The 16,113-nt window shown below is 33.1% G+C and overlaps 2 protein-coding genes across 2 annotated transcripts; one reads left to right on the top strand and one right to left on the bottom strand.

Moving 5' to 3' along the window:
* Window positions 1-2,316: 2,316 nt before the first annotated feature.
* LOC105623926 (MOB kinase activator-like 1) lies at window positions 2,317-7,024 on the bottom strand. The gene is made up of 5 exons (XM_012205296.1): window positions 7,011-7,024; window positions 3,589-3,755; window positions 3,301-3,528; window positions 3,048-3,211; window positions 2,317-2,397 (listed from the first exon to the last, which is right to left on the bottom strand). The coding sequence occupies exons 1-5, from the start codon at window positions 7,022-7,024 to the stop codon at window positions 2,317-2,319; spliced, it is 654 nt and encodes a 217-aa protein (XP_012060686.1).
* Window positions 7,025-10,380: 3,356 nt separating this feature from the next.
* On the top strand, window positions 10,381-14,836 carry LOC105623925 (heterogeneous nuclear ribonucleoprotein H2). Its single transcript, XM_012205295.1, has 8 exons — window positions 10,381-10,639; window positions 10,774-10,917; window positions 11,704-11,842; window positions 13,224-13,396; window positions 13,573-13,766; window positions 13,881-14,000; window positions 14,200-14,299; window positions 14,748-14,836. Exons 1-8 carry the CDS (start codon window positions 10,381-10,383, stop codon window positions 14,834-14,836), a joined length of 1,218 nt encoding a protein of 405 aa, XP_012060685.1.
* The last annotated feature ends 1,277 nt before the right edge of the window (window positions 14,837-16,113 follow it).

Genomic DNA, 16,113 nt, shown 5'->3' with positions numbered 1-16,113 from the left:
GATCTATAAAAGTTACAGAACTTGCGAATACTCGAGGAAAACTTATCCTCGTCAGTTCTTTCGGCGCAAAGTTTTAATCTTTTGCTAATCTTTCGCGCGCGTAACATTTTAAAATAATTTCAAACATGTTCACAGAATATCAATTTTTTTTTTCGCACGACCGTGTCGGACAGTGTCGCGTTTGAGGCACTCGCGCCGCGGAAAGTCGCTCAAGAGAAAAGGAAAAGAGGCGTGTTCTCCGATCGGGAACGTCGCTAAGGTAAGCGTCTAAACATCACGAATGGATAGCAGTTGCAGGTTGGCGTCGAGAGAATCACTAATACTCGTATAAACGCGTATAAGATCAAAAATAGTCATTTGTAGTCGGTTGAGTTGTCGAGAACGAATGAAGTAGTTCTCTAATAGGCGACTATCGTCCATCGCAATCACGAATGGATGCTAATTGTAACCATCTCTGAAGAACGCAGATAAGGCGAGTTTTTTTTGCTCTCACTCTCACTGCGTCTTACTATCTTTCCTTAAGTACCGAATACAATATTACTATTACTATCATCATTTATGTCTACATTCATCGTATATACGCGCGTATCTTCGTTCCACGGCGTTATCACCTTATTTCGCTGCCGTTAATCACTATCTTATGTCGTTATAATAAAATACGTCTATATGTATATATATATATATATATATATGTATAATGCAATATGTATATACGTATACATATATACGAGGTTCACGCGATTGAATTCTTAATGTCTACTGCAATGAAAAAAATATGTTACCCTTTTTTAAAACTTTTTTTTTAGCACTTTGGAATTTTCTAAAGATTTCATTATTATCGTATGTGTAACATGTTGAAAGAAACAACGAATTACTTGATACATTCGAGCTATTGACGAATCATCATATATAAATAGCGATAACTGTCGGCGCTGTTGATCAATTGTTAAGAATACTCAACATTTACAATTCGCGACTTTTAATCCGAGATATAATCACTATTAAGTATTGACTTAAAACAAAATATTCGGACGTTGCGAATTCGAACTTTGTGGACGATTAAAGTGCTGCCATTCATTAATGCAGCATAAATTTAATTAGACGAAGATCGACGAAGATAAACGCCAGTGAAATATTACGTTACATCAATCACAACGTTCACACAGAACAAAGACATGTGATAGTTTTTTGTCGATAACATTAATTCATACAAATCGAAAATTAATAACTGGATAGAATTATATGAGAAATTGCAGTAAGACGATGTAGATGATTTAACTAGTAGTATTCAGTATCTGAAAAACATCTGAAGCAGGAAATATCACTTTCTACAGGGATAAAACGCGTACAAAAACCCTAATCATATAAATAAGTCTATAAGCGCTTAATAGGACGATATCTTAAAGTAGTCGTTACATAATAATGCGATAGCATTGCGCGTTAACTTGTCTTTCCTTTTTAACGGCACTATACATATATGTGTGTGTGTGTGTGTGTGTGGGTGGGGGGGGTGCGCGCGTGTATGTGTTATTATACCAACAATGTGTAATTTCTCGATAAGAAACATGGGATACTAATTCGAGAAATGATAGAAAATTGTTGTTTACAAAACTATCTCTAAACATAAAAATAACCATACGAAATTCACGATATGCCATCGCATTTGTACATAGCCATACGAAGCATCAGTAATTTCTACAGTTATATAATAGCGACAATATTTTTACATCCGACAATAGAGCAGCAGATAATAATAACGAAATTGCAGAATACCCATGAGCATTACGATTAATTTTATTTGTTTGTGAAACAGAGACGCGTGTATCTAGAATTTTCAAATTCATTTTTTCCTCGAAATATGCACTTCGTACTTATCTCTCCTTTGTGTATCAGCAGTGCAATTAATAAATTACGATTGAAACGTGCTTGAAGAACGTTTGGAGAAAACAGTCACAAAGTCGAACGCGCCGTCTCATAACTTCCGTCTTGTTATCTTTATCCACTCGATAAATTTTTTTCTCTCTCTTTTTATATGTGTGCACATAGTGAGTATACAGAATATATCTATGCGCCGTCAGAGAAGAATGAAGTTTCACAGCGAACACTATAGGTATTTTCTTGCGTCAATCGCTTGTTTCTGAAGCGGCGACAATTTTTGCCGCCAATTCTTTGAAACAGAGGCAGATCGTGGAGTTAGCGATTAATAGATCAGTTTAAATAATGTAATTATATGTGCGGGTTAGCGAAGATAGCATGGTTGAGAGATTCTTTGGAAAAGTTTCGAGAGGACGAGTGGCTCGTAGACAATAGACGGACTCATCGTGCGTCTTTCGCTGTCAGTTTCTCTATTAGCTCTTGCAAAGGTGCCAATTCTCTTCTCTCGATCAAATTAAATTCCTACAATGCGATATTATATATTGAATATCAGGAATAAAATCAAATAATTAAGTTATAATTATGTATATAATTATAATCTAATTATTTGATTTTATATACATAAGGATGATTTAGATACGAATAAAACTTTTTTGTTTTGATACAAATCGATGTTGGTAGACGTATTTACACCGAGTAATAGATGTGGTTGACTGATCATGCTCTATATAGTTATAGTCTCGTACAATTGTTTTTGTAGTCGTTGTTATCAATGTCCGAACAAATGGTACCAAGTCATTCCACAATGAGTTATTCAAGTTCATACGATCAATTCTTACAAATAAAAATGTTAAAATTGTTGAAATTTAGCGTAAATTGCATGCACAGTTCAGAGAAGAGACATTATTGAAGGCACAGTGCACTTGGTACTATTTATCCTAACATTGCAATGACGAAAATAGTTGCCATGAGGTCACAACTATACAATACGTGAGCAGACATCTCTATCTGTCATCATTCAGTGTAAAAAACCGTCTATCAACCGTTGATTTGTCTCATTCATACTTGAATCTCTAGTATACATGTGTTACTATATCGTGAAATTTTATCATTTTTTGTTATCAATTTAGTCTTTTAATTTAATTAACTTTTTGCAAGATATGATTGCATACCTGAACAAAAAATATGAAATGTTTGAACGACGTATTTAAATGCGCCTCTTCACCGAGCTGTACAACTTCACTAAAATGCTGATGATAGATGTGAGCATATACTCTAAATAACCGCTTCAGAATAGTTTTTGCAATAGATAAGAAATTCTTGGGGAAAGGAACTCCTGCAATATTGAGAAAATAATCGAGAATTAGTTTTCTGTTCGGAATGATCGACGAAAAAGAAAACACGTAAAGATAATTATATAATCACCGATTTTGGATGGAAATAGAGTCTCGTCGTCCAATTGATCCTGCACCCAGGTCATTAAGTAATCTATGTATTTGGGTGCTGAGCATTTGATAGGTTTTTTCACCGTGTGACCATCGGCCCAGTGATATTCATACTTTGGTCCGGCCGACATGATGGGACAACTCTCCTCTGTACAGAATTCTGTGATAGTCCCGTATAACATGTTGATTTGATTGAAAAAATCAACAGCTAAAAGAAAAAGACAGATGTTTAGATCTGATTGATATAAAGATATAATGTTCAACTTACTATTAACAGCGACCCATTCGTTCAAATCCTCTCCTTCAGGAAGCATTACTGCCAATCGTAGATTACCGGAGCCTAATGTAGCAGCGGCATGTTTCATTAGATCATATTGATGAGTACCCTCCGGAATGTTTTTCTTTGGTTTAAAAGTCTTGGAAGACCTACTCCCACTTGAAAGAAAAAAGGACAGATATTAAAAGATCTGTGATTTCTGTTTCTTATTATGAAATTCGGAGTTATTATTTTAATATTTTAGTTCGATATTTACTATACAATTCTAATTGCATATCTTCGCTTAAAAATCTGAGGTATAAAGCAAGAAAAAAGATGTCATATAAATAAGCTATTTATCATTATAGATAAATCAATGTCAATCAGCTGACTGCCAATACTTATTAATAACACTTGTATTACTGATAAGATTAAAAAATGGCAAACATTAACATTTAATTAAAATATAGAGATGAATGTATACAATATGTGTTTCTAAGAGTCCGTTATATTATTTTAATTTTTTATAATTTTTTCCAATAATTTTATTTTCTGATTTATCAAAGAGTGCATTTCTTTAATAATAATAAGAATAAATTCTCCATTCAGCTGCAGTCTTTTATACTCCTGAAATGTTTAGTTGAAGCGCAAATGTTCAATGAAGATATATATCGTTTCTTTATTTCAAAAGTGATAACTAAACAAATAAAATTTTTCAAAAAAGAGGGAAAACGATTTTTCAATTTAACAGAAAATGATGGACTAATCAAACAATATCGGTAAAAAATATAACACCTTTTTTGATAAAAAGATAAAAAATATTTTTCCTCTTTTGTTCAGTTTTTTTTAGTCTGCCAGTTTTAGATCTTATCAATAACAAGTCGACAGTTAACTCTGATTGTTTATCCGTAATAATAAATCTAGTATTTATATGATATCTTTCTTTTTGTATATACTTCTTAACGTATTTAATCTTTTCGCAATTTTGTGCAATACAAAAATTAAACAATATTAAAATTAGAGTCAACAATTCTTCCATCGAATTAAATAAGATTGACTTAAGTTGCTTTCCTTTTAAGAAATACAGTCGATATAAACGTCGTTCTTCTTGGCATTCAATGAATAACAAAGATAAAATACTTGTGTCGATTGTCTCCTAAAAGGAAAGCAGCCTTATTGTCTTGAAATAAGAGTGACACGTAAATGTATTATATATTCTTACGTTTAGAATAAATCTTTATCCGATATTATAATGTACGATGCCACAGTATTTGAGGCGAAACTGATGTGCTAAATAATTTCTAGTTTTAAAAATTCTTTATTTAAGAATATAATAAATATATAAATTAATGAATAAAATATACATTTTTCTTTCAATAATAAATATGATTCATTTCTACATCAATTCTATTATTACTAATATAAATCGAAAAATAAATAAGATCCAGAAATTTTTTTTCTATAATAAATATAACCTTCATTTTTGTCATTTTCATTTTATAACTTCAAAAAAATTATCTTATTTGAATTGTGATGATTTTGGTATCTTACAAAATTATTAACAAATCCAAAATAATTCATCAAAAATAATTAAAAATATCATTAATAATTTATTCAGTTTATCTTCATAAACTAAAATAATTCAAAATGGAAGAATTTCTTTTTCAAACTGTATTAATTCTACATGTTCTCTGCAGAAGATTCCTTTTTATTTATAAAAATGACACAATTCAAAATGTATTACTCTGATAGAAGGGATTGGAATGATGAATAAAATGACGTTTTTTTGTATTATTATTAAGAGCAGTAGCTTCATTAAAAAATGAACAAAATTTAAATTTAAAAAAAATTTTAAGCTTGAAAACTTTACTTTCAAAAACTCATTATATATATATTTTGAATTGGTGTAAATTTGATAATTTTTATATATACTAGAAAACTATCAGCTGAAAAAAATGAAAAATTTTCTTGTCATTTTGTAGGTATCCAAAAAAAATTGAGAAAATTTTTTACTATCGTAAAAATTAAAATTTTTTCAAAATCGTTTTTTAATAATGTTCTTACAATCTTTTGTTCCTGAGTTATTCACGGATTAAAAGGAGCATTTTGATTTTGGTTGCTCATAACTCCATTAAAAATCATATTGCAAAAAACATAGATTTTTAAAGCTGAAACTTTGCTTTAAATAATATAATCGCATCGCTAACTTTTGAAAATATAGTAGAATATATTAAAAAAGGAAAATCACCATTTTATAATATGGAAAACCGACATTTACTTACATCAACTTAATATTATTTCTTTGAAAATTTTAAAAATAATAGAAGTGCTATTTAATGGACAGACTGTGAAGTTAAATTACTTTTGATGATCGACGGAGTAATTTTCATCTAATTCATTTATGGTAAAAAAAAATAAATCATTCTTTTATTGTGTCACTTTTGGAATAAAAGAATGATGTAAATATGTACAAAAATAATTTTTCATTAAACCTCTTATTGGATTTAATATTTTCCTACATTCAGCAAATCTTTTTCTCTTTCCTCTCTCTCCAAAAACCCGCTTACACTAAATGAACAACAAGAGGCAGGTAGGAAAGTGCAAACGTTATCTCCCTCTCTCCTTCTTTCTCTTTTTCTCTCCCTCTTTATCTATATCTCTACAATCTATAGTGTCTATACACTTTCTCTGGTCAAGCTTTTTTTCTAGACAAAAAAAAATCTAAATATATTTTCCTTTACAAATGCAAAAAACGTAAAGAAATCATAGTTTGAAGAAAAGGAACCCTGCTCGATCGCAACGCTCAGCTGATCGTGATTACGCGCATGCAGAAAGCGACTGCGTTATTTATCACGAATGTCAAAGTGACTCCGAGAACGTCAACATCGTGGCATTCTCGATGACGAGGAGCACAAGGCGCGGCCACTGAGACGGATGATTCATAGATTACGTGCCGCGTCGAGCGATAATCCTGACATTCGAGAAATATTGTAGGTCCCGCGGGAAGACGCACTAAGGGAAGAATCTCCCGCACGATAGGCGCGCTATTTTTACTCTCGATCGATCCATCGGTAGACAGCATCAAAATTGATCTCATCCTCATCAACTTCGTCATGGAGAACAAAACATAAATTTGACTGTAAAGATTAACTATTAAGATTAAGATATGAAAGAAAAAAAAAGAGAAAACAGGACATCCTGGAATAGAATAAGAAACAAAGCAGGATCTTTCCTAAAGAAAAATAAAAATAAATCGTCAGCTGTCACAAAAGGAGGTGAATAAGATTAGGATTTTTCTTGTGGCTTCGTTCTGTCTCGTCCTTGTAGGAAGTATGAGGACGTATCGATCGGAGGGCGGCGATTTAATTCGACTCAACTCGATTCGACGGCGACGGAGAGGAGAAAGTCGCGGAGGCGAAGAAGAGAAGACTCACAATAGAAAACTCATCGTGACGGGCTCGTAGCTGTGGCCGAGTCGCTCCGCTCGTTGGGTCCGCTCTCGCCCGTTTCGCTCGGTCGCGTGGTCCACTCAGGTCCGCTGCGTCCTTGCTCAAATAGACGTGTAACGAGACAACTGACTGGACGACAACGGATGACGGACTGTGCGAGTATGATACGATGACGATGACAACGACGACGACGACGAGAACGTGCCAGCCAGCCGGCCGCCACACTCGCGAGTCGCGCGTGCGATCGCCTCCTCACAATGCTACTCGCTTTCCTTGTTCTGTAAACGCAGCTGTACCGGGGAGACGAATTGCTGTCCACACAATTCAAGCCACTCGCTGTGTCGTCGTCAGTCCACTAAATTGTCCGGTTTCTCTCGTGCTTATTCTCTTCTCCCTTCCTTAGTTCCTTTCTCTCTTTTTCAAACTGCGGGACGTTGCGCGATCGATCTGGCAAGAATCACGGCGGTGCGGAGACTCGTTACGTTGGCTACAATGTATTCAATAGAGCATCCAGGATTGCGTTCCAAAATTCAATTCTGTCAACTCCGAGTATCATTTCATCTTTGTTGGTCACCGAATGTTAAATAAAGGATACTCGAAGTTGACAGAGTTAAGTTGAACGCACCCCAGGGGATCGATTTTATATCTTGAAATGAGATGAAAATTGTAAAAGTGAGCAAATATACTAGAATACTAATTATTTCATTGATCAACACCTAATAAATTTGCTTACTTTTGTAATTTTCATCTTGTTTGAAGATACAGAAGGTTTATTCGCGTCGCATGCCCCCACTCCTGCTATAGTTCCTACTCATTCTAATCAACGCATTGGAGTAAGTAAAAGCTATGAAGGGAGCATGTTGAAACATGCGACGCCAACAAATCTCATGTGAAGAGAACCTGTCATAGGAGCATGTTGGAGCTTGTGACGCGAACAAACCTTAGGTATATCAATGGCTGCGATCAGCGGGCTTAACAATTGAATGAACACTTGCTGCTATTGATGTATTCTTGATGTATTCAGATCTAAAATGCTGATTGGATGATCTAAAAGAATACATTAATAACAGCAAGTGTTCACTCAACTGTTGAATCCTCTAAACGCAGCCATTGCAAATGCATTAATAGAGAGCTTTTAGAATACCGAGTATTCCGATACGGTAAACGCTAAGGCCCGGTTGTTCCACCTTTTGGTAAATTTTATCTGTTGAGTAAATAGCAAGATTACCCAATCACACGCGCAGATTGTCAGATTTATCTAACAGGTAAAATTTACCAAAAGGTGAAACAATCGGCCCTAAAACACGTAATTTAATGGAAAGACTATACATGCAGTTCGATTTTTCATTAAATAATGAGACTTTAGCGTTTAGGATTCACTTTACGAAATGCCGATTAGTCCATTGGAATGGCCAATCGCATCTGCCGTTAAATGAAATGATAAATGCGATTGGTCGATTAAGCTAATCGGTGTAAAGTGACCCTGAGCGATTGCGCTTCTGGCTGCGTTCCAAAACTCAACTCTGTCATATCAAATATCATTCTATCCTTGTTCATTGAACAAGGATAAAAGATACTAGAGTTGATGGAAGTCGAGTTTTGGATTCATTCTAGAAATTGAACGCAAGAAACACGACTTGCATCGATCGTTTTGTCGAACGCGTCGTCATCGTTCGCCATTTTGTTCACGAATCTTCGGTTTCGATACTTACAAGTATTTCTACTTCGGTTGTGTTGATCGTTTGTATGTAGTATTCAACGAACGATTTCAAAGATAATATTGTAAATTCGAGCAGATTTCTCTAATTACCTAACTTTGTGCTCGAGAACGGGAAAAGCAGTATTTCAACGCCCCAGGCGGCGGTAAGTTGGGCGAGTCGGTATCATGAATCTTGTCGAATGCCATTGCTTCTCCCAACAGTCGTAATGGCATTCCTCCGCGAGATGTTTCATCAAATATCTGTTAGGTCTTTTTTTATAATTGAACTAATACTTATGTTTGGAACTTAAAAATAAAATTGGTATATAGTTGATATTTGACTAAAATAATTTACTATAGGAATAAAAAACTGATCTAAGTATGTCGCCGTTACAACACCCAACGTTTAGTGTCAGTTAAATTCTTCATGATTTTCGCATATATTTTTACTTGTGAGTTGATTAAAAGTGAACACCGTAGTCTAATGAGTGATTATTTTGCGATCAGAAATTATTCACTTTTATTTTCTCTTTTAATCTTATCGTGTTCTTTTCGTCAATTTATCTGTCAATATTCAGCCTGTGAAAACAGTTGACGGAAATTGTTGATATATTCTGGTTTTTGTTTTTCTTCTCTCTTTTTTTGTTATTGTTTTGTGTATGTTTCTTGCAAAACAATTTCCAAGATGTTTTAAATTGTGAAAAGTGCATGTTTCGACATGTAATGTGAATCTAATTTGGAAGAATTGCGAAATTGCTGGTATTCAAGTAATATAATTCAAGTAATATAATTAAGTCTTATATACTCAAGTTTGATATCAAGTCAATAGCATATTAAAGTCATCATATATTAATCTCAGTGTATTAAAATAAAATACAACTTTGAATTAATAAATTTGAAAAAATGTGAGTGCATTTAGTATTACAGACTGGGCACTGAGCATTCAATGAGTAAGAAAGGAATTAATATGTTTATTATAATATTCATAATATAGAATAACTTATCTATTATAGGTAAGCTTTAATATTATATTTTTTACTTATTACTATTTATTATTTTTCCAGGTGAACAATATGAGTTCAATTTTATGTCACTCATATTGCTTAATGAATGTTCACGATCTTAAGAATTAAATTATTAAACAGTAATTAGTCACTAAGAAATATAATATTAAATATTATCTAACAGATAAGATACTCTAGAATATTACAATAAACTTATGAATATTACAATAAACATATTTTTTCGTTTCTTCACTGAGCGTTCAGTAAATGCTGAATGTACTCTATGTATTTAAAATATATATATGTATTTTATCAAATAACACAAAATATTGAAGATTTTACAGTTTAATCTTTATATTTAAGTATATTTATATTATATAAGTATTTTATATTTATATTAAGTATACATTATTTGTCTATAAAGACTTTAATATGCATTAAGTGTGCATTAGTGTGTCCAATTGAATTCACTATTATAATTTTTCTGTACACTGTAATTATATTATTTGAAATATCCAACTCTAACCAATCCTAAAGCGTTCTCTACTTTTTTTTATTGCTACATTTACTTTGAGCTAAATTGATTGTAAAATATTCCATCTTTGTATTTGCAGATATTATTTATAAGGAGAGATTGCATTAGATTAGAATCATGTCGAGTGGTAGTGGAGATCATGAGGAGGAGGGATATGTCGTTAAGGTGCGTGGACTGCCATGGTCCACCACTGTGGATGAGATTATGAAATTCTTTGGCGACTGTTCGATTTCAAATGGCAAGAATGGAGTTCACATGACTACATCCCGTGAGGGACGCCCTAGTGGCGAAGCCTATGTGGAAATGGATACTCCAGAAGATATTGAGAAGGCTTGCAAAAGAGATAGAGATCACATGGGCCATCGTTATATCGAAGGTTAATTTTATAATTTCTTTTAACATGTAATGGTTGTATTTAATAAAAAAAGCAGTTTTCAATTATTGTAAGAGTCTTTAATATGATTTTACCTTTACTTCCTCATTGGATCTAAATGTATAATGTTGTTTCAGTTTTTAAAGCAAAACGCGGCGAAATGGAATGGGTTGTGAAGAGGAGCGGTCTAAATTTGGAGAACGCGATGGACGATGGTTGCGTGAGATTGCGCGGCCTGCCGTTTGGTTGTTCGAAAGAGGAAATTGCACAATTCTTCTCAGGTACTTAGCATGTAACAATCAAAGTATCCAGTATCAATGCTTTTTAATTGATATCAAATGTCATTGAGATTTTATTTAATCCTTGGAAAACAGACACCTATTCATCTTTTTCAAATATATAGCTTTTTTATATTTTTATACTTCCTTTTTCATAAGATAAAAATGAATAAATGAAATTCAACATTTGTCTCAGGAACGCAGTGACGGAATACTTTCGATGGCTTTAACAATTAAATTACTAAAATTATTATCTTGCATCAATGAGTTTTATAGTAAGCAAGTAAGCTGTAACAATTGCTTTCTAACAATATTAGTTGCTTAATCTAAAATTAGCTATTAAAAGTAATGAGATAATGGCTCAAACGCATCTATCTAAATTAAATTAGATGAAATTAAATTCCATCTGAAGAACGATGTCTCTGTGTTCTGATATCGACGATTAGCCTTAGTTAAGATTTAAGATTTCGCTGAGTTGTACGAATGTGTCGCAGATTTATGATTTTTATAATTTGTACGAACGAAAATATTTTCATTGCGCGATTTGATCGAGCTTAATTCTTAACTTTGGTTTTCGGACGTGGCAATTTAATGTCTTATATCTGTATAAGGAGAATCACGAAGAGAAAGAAGAAAGAAAGAAAAAGAATGCGCACATATGTGCGCAATTTTAGAGTCCTTAAAAGTTTTGCTTCTTTTATAAGGGTTTTAATAAACTTGACCATAACATCTTTTTCCTAATGGGTGCCTATAAGCTACAATATCGATGTTTGATTATGTGTGGGTCAGGGTTGGAGATTCTTCCGAACGGGATATCACTACCGACAGACTACACGGGCCGCAGTACTGGGGAGGCTTACGTTCAATTTGTTAACAAAGATGTTGCGGAGCGCGCTCTGCAGAAACACAAGGAAAAGATAGGACACAGGTGGGGCACTGAGACGGTATAGCTGGGTTTGGGTATACTTATGACTTTTCCATATCATTTATATTAATGATCGTAGTACATGTAGGTATATACATTTCGTTTAGTAAATAGTGGGAACGAATTCTACGATACGGATGCAGCTTCTTTATCTTTCTCTGAGGAGGATTTTCCGCGCGAGAACGAAAATGGAGGAACCATTATATTTGTACTATTATTATTAAGCTCTATTCAGTACATGTGTATCGTTTTGAAAATTTTTAACATAAGCTAATTTGAGAAAATCCCGCATCTTGCTGTGTCGAGATAAATAATTTAAGTTTTTTAAAGTTATAAATGAATTTTTTTTGTGTCGAAAGAGGATCACATTTAGAAAATTTTTCTTATTTGACATAAAGAAACTGCCTCTCTCAAAACACAATTACAACTAAATAGTCGTACGTAAGCGAAAGTACTGTGGACCCAACTATTTATATTTATGGGTGGGTGTTGGGGGGCGGGAGATAGCCCCTTACCATCATCACCAAATCCCATGGGAAATGGGTAGGGCATGCCAAAGCTCGGTGGGTGCTACAGAGAGAAAGAGAGAGGGAGAGAGGTGGAGAGATATAACCATCGATCCAATACGACAACGTCTAAGCGACGCCCATAATTGCAGATGAACGTTAAACTTCAAGATTAAACTGTCTTGTAAATTCAAAATCAAATCTTCTTATAAATTTTAAAATAAAAAAAAACTATTTAGTAAACTTCAAATCGCTTTATTATTACACTAGGACATTTTTTTTTATGTCAGCGTATGTTAAATTGATAATCTACATCAACCAAAATGCTCGTTCATCTGCAAAAGGGTGCAATCGTGAGCGTAGCTTACCCGAAGATCGTCGGCGTCGCATGGGCTTGTGGGGTACGTGTGACGTAGATACGTCGGGAAGGAATTTCATCGTGGGAGGGTCTCTTCGCAGGTTTAATAAAAAATTGCGGAGGTTTAGTATGAATATAATTGTTCTGTCACACTTGTAAACTCAACTTCAATGCCAAACTGCCAGACAAGTTTCCTCCTTTTTTTTCTTTTTATTGTAAACGTCAGACAGTAAATAATTAATCTCTCGCTACTGCTGTGCAGGAATGGCTCCTCTTTACACTTTTTCTGTTTCTATAAAGTAATGTGTATCACTGTTTTTGTTTTTCTTGTCTCTCACCATTTGTGATATCTCGAATTAAATCCGTATCGTTAAGTTTTGTCGAATTTTCAATTTGGTGGCATTTGTATGGTGAGAGTAATAATAATATAATAATAATAATAATAATAATAATAATAATGATTATTTGCTAACGTATCGCTCTGTGCATCTCTAACGCGTATATCTTCAATCGTTAACAGATATATCGAGATCTTCCGAAGCAGCTTATCCGAGGTACGCGCTAGTATCGGACCGAAAATGCGCGGTGGTCCTATGGGCGGCTTCAATCAGAGGCCCGCGCCGTATACTCGTGGTGACCGCTTCGGTGGGATGAATCGTTTTAGCAACAATGGCAGAGGATCCAGAAATAGAGGTGATTCCTTTCATCTATCGAAGTACGAAGACAATCGTGCAGGACAATACCGTAATAGAGACTTAATATACAATTCACGTACTAATTCATTACGTATGTATTTACATGTCTTATATTTTACTTCCTTAGAGCTTCTAGTCTATTTTCAGCTTTATCGTAAACTGTGTAATCTTTAGACTTTGATAACGGTCCATGGGGAAGTGGGAACAATTATGGATCTCGTGGTGGCAATATGGGAATGCGTGGCAGCATGGACATGAAGGGTGGCAATTATAGAGGCAACAATGATTCCTGGGGCGGTAATTCTGGCGTGTATAGTATCCATATGCGAGGACTGCCGTTCAAAGCGACAGAACAAGACATAGCTGATGTAATTCTCATAACTGATAAGATTCTATTTAATAATGATAAAATTCTATTTTTCAAAAATTCTTTCCTAATATTCAATAACATAACATTTTGGATGGTTGGTCTTATTTTGCAGTTCTTTAGACCAATTGAACCGGTAAATGTTCGCATTATTCTTGAGAATGGTGGTCGTCCATCGGGAGAAGCTGATGTAGAATTCGCGACTCATGAAGAAGCTTTGAAAGCAATGTGCAAGGTTTGTGTGTACATTTTTTATTTCTTTAATCGAAGTCAACTTCAGAAATCATTTAAACAGTATATATGATTATAATATACGATTATGTATGATTTTATATATATATACACACACACACACACACACACACACACACGCGCGCGCGCGATTATGTAATTTTAAGATAATATAATTTTAACTTCTTCACATTTTATTATAGGATAAAAGCCACATGTCGCACAGATACATTGAGCTATTCATGAACTCATCCAGCGGATCAAGTAACATGTCACTAAGTGGCATTGGCAATTTCTGTGGAGGTAATTCTGGATCATATGGAAAATTTCCAAAAACACGCTACAGAAGATAAAAACTGTTTAAATTAAAACTCTAAATTATTGTTATTCTCTAAAATATATTTTTAAAATATATAAAATAATTTCTTACGAGTCTTTGTCATATTAACAATTTCTATAGAGATAAAATTGTTAGATCATACCAAAAAATATCTGAAAACATAACAAGATAAAATAAAATAATTGTACTTAAGATATTTTGAAAATATATCTAATAATCTCTTACAATTATTATAAATTGAATTTTGTATATATTTTTTCCTATTACATAATTTGAAAACAGTTTTATAATTTTTAACACTTAAATTACAAGCAAATGTTCTTTTCGCGTTTATTATATCACATTGACATAATATTGACATATTATTTACTATGTTTATGTATACGTACATATAGATTTCTTTATATACAGGCTTAAGTAACAACTTCAGGCAAGGATACTCTCCAAACAACAGAACTTTCAACTCGCAGTTGGGCGGCAGCAATTACAATAGTTTTTGAGATCGGGCAATGCGTTTCTAACGCTAAACGTTCAAAAGAATCAAAGTGATCGATGGAAAAGACCCACTTCTAAATCACATTGATGCAATATGAATAGATTTTATTTTATTTTATTTTTTTTTTTTCATATATAGTCTTGAATTATATGTTAATCGTAAGCCAAATCAATAGTAGTATAAGTACTCTCGCTTATTCGTTTATAACATAAAGTATGTTATAAACATATATAAAATATGTAATTTACATAGAACATATAATTTAATTTTTGCTATGAATGAGTAAAGGTGGAAAGTTCCCCTTTGATAACTTTTTTTTTTTCTTCGTTTAAACTGAGCGCAATGTCAACAGATAATCGTACGTCGTCGAAATAAAATACAAGGCGAAAATTTCTTGGGGAATTATTATTGAATGAAAAGAATATAATTTTAGAGTTTGGTTTAGCATATAATTAGATTAACTGCGATAAAAATATTTCTTGTTTTTAGTGGCGACGTACATGATATTTTCTGATAATATCAAATATTAGAATTATAATTTTATATAATATAAATTTATTACTTATCGTAATAGCTTTGATGCAGGCTTAAATATGATAATCGTCAATATGCGTCGAGACGTAGTGATGAGCTGTAAAGCGCAAAATATATGATTATAATACGGACTAACTACAGTTCGCGATTACACCTCAATAAATTCGTATTGTCTTATGTATTGTACATGCGGGATCCTAAGTTAGATATAATAGCCGCTTACACTCATCTTTCACCACAACGCGATAATGTACTATATGACGTATAATCTTGGAATAAGAATTATAATTTCCATTGATATTTATAGATGTTACGAAACTATATAAGGAGACGCTGCAGTTCTCTTCAAGTCGGTGTGCCGGTTGCAAGTGTCAATGTTATATATATCTTAACGCAGGTTTGATTTCGGTTTATATTATCGCACATGTTTGAATAAAAAAAAAATTCGAAACAATGAAGAGGAAGTGCGTAAAATGCATAATTCCCAGAAACAATACGAACGTGAATAAGTTAGACTTATTATTTCAATTGAATGTTCGACTTTGAATTACGCCGAGTAAATCTAATTTATTTATATTTGTATTGTTATACATATTCTTAGTTCATGTATTATATTCTTAAAATAAAATTGTCATTCAAAATTGAGAAAAAAATCCAATCTAAATAAAATTCTTTGAAAATCCAGTCAATTCCTCATTTCACATCCAAAACTTATTAAGAATATTTTAGCTATATCAGTTTAAAGTA

This window comes from Atta cephalotes (genome assembly GCF_000143395.1).
Source record: "Atta cephalotes unplaced genomic scaffold scaffold00068, whole genome shotgun sequence".
NCBI lineage: Eukaryota > Metazoa > Arthropoda > Insecta > Hymenoptera > Formicidae > Atta > Atta cephalotes.
Note: the sequence above shows the minus strand (reverse complement) of the source record. Positions and strands in the feature narration are given on the sequence as shown.

Excerpts from the sequence above, each read along its gene's own strand:
- LOC105623926 (XM_012205296.1), bottom strand. Across the intron at positions 3,529-3,588 it reads CGAATGGGTCGCTGTTAATA|CTGTTGATTTTTTCAATCAA; the intron begins GTAAGTTGAACA and ends TTTTTCTTTTAG. Across the intron at positions 2,398-3,047 it reads ATTTCATATTTTTTGTTCAG|GAATTTAATTTGATCGAGAG; the intron begins GTATGCAATCAT and ends ATCGCATTGTAG.
- LOC105623925 (XM_012205295.1), top strand. The coding sequence starts at position 10,381 with ATGTCGAGTGGTAGTGGAGATCATGAGGAGGAGGGATATGTCGTTAAG. Across the intron at positions 13,397-13,572 it reads CAGAGGATCCAGAAATAGAG|ACTTTGATAACGGTCCATGG; the intron begins GTGATTCCTTTC and ends TGTAATCTTTAG. Across the intron at positions 14,300-14,747 it reads CATTGGCAATTTCTGTGGAG|GCTTAAGTAACAACTTCAGG; the intron begins GTAATTCTGGAT and ends CTTTATATACAG.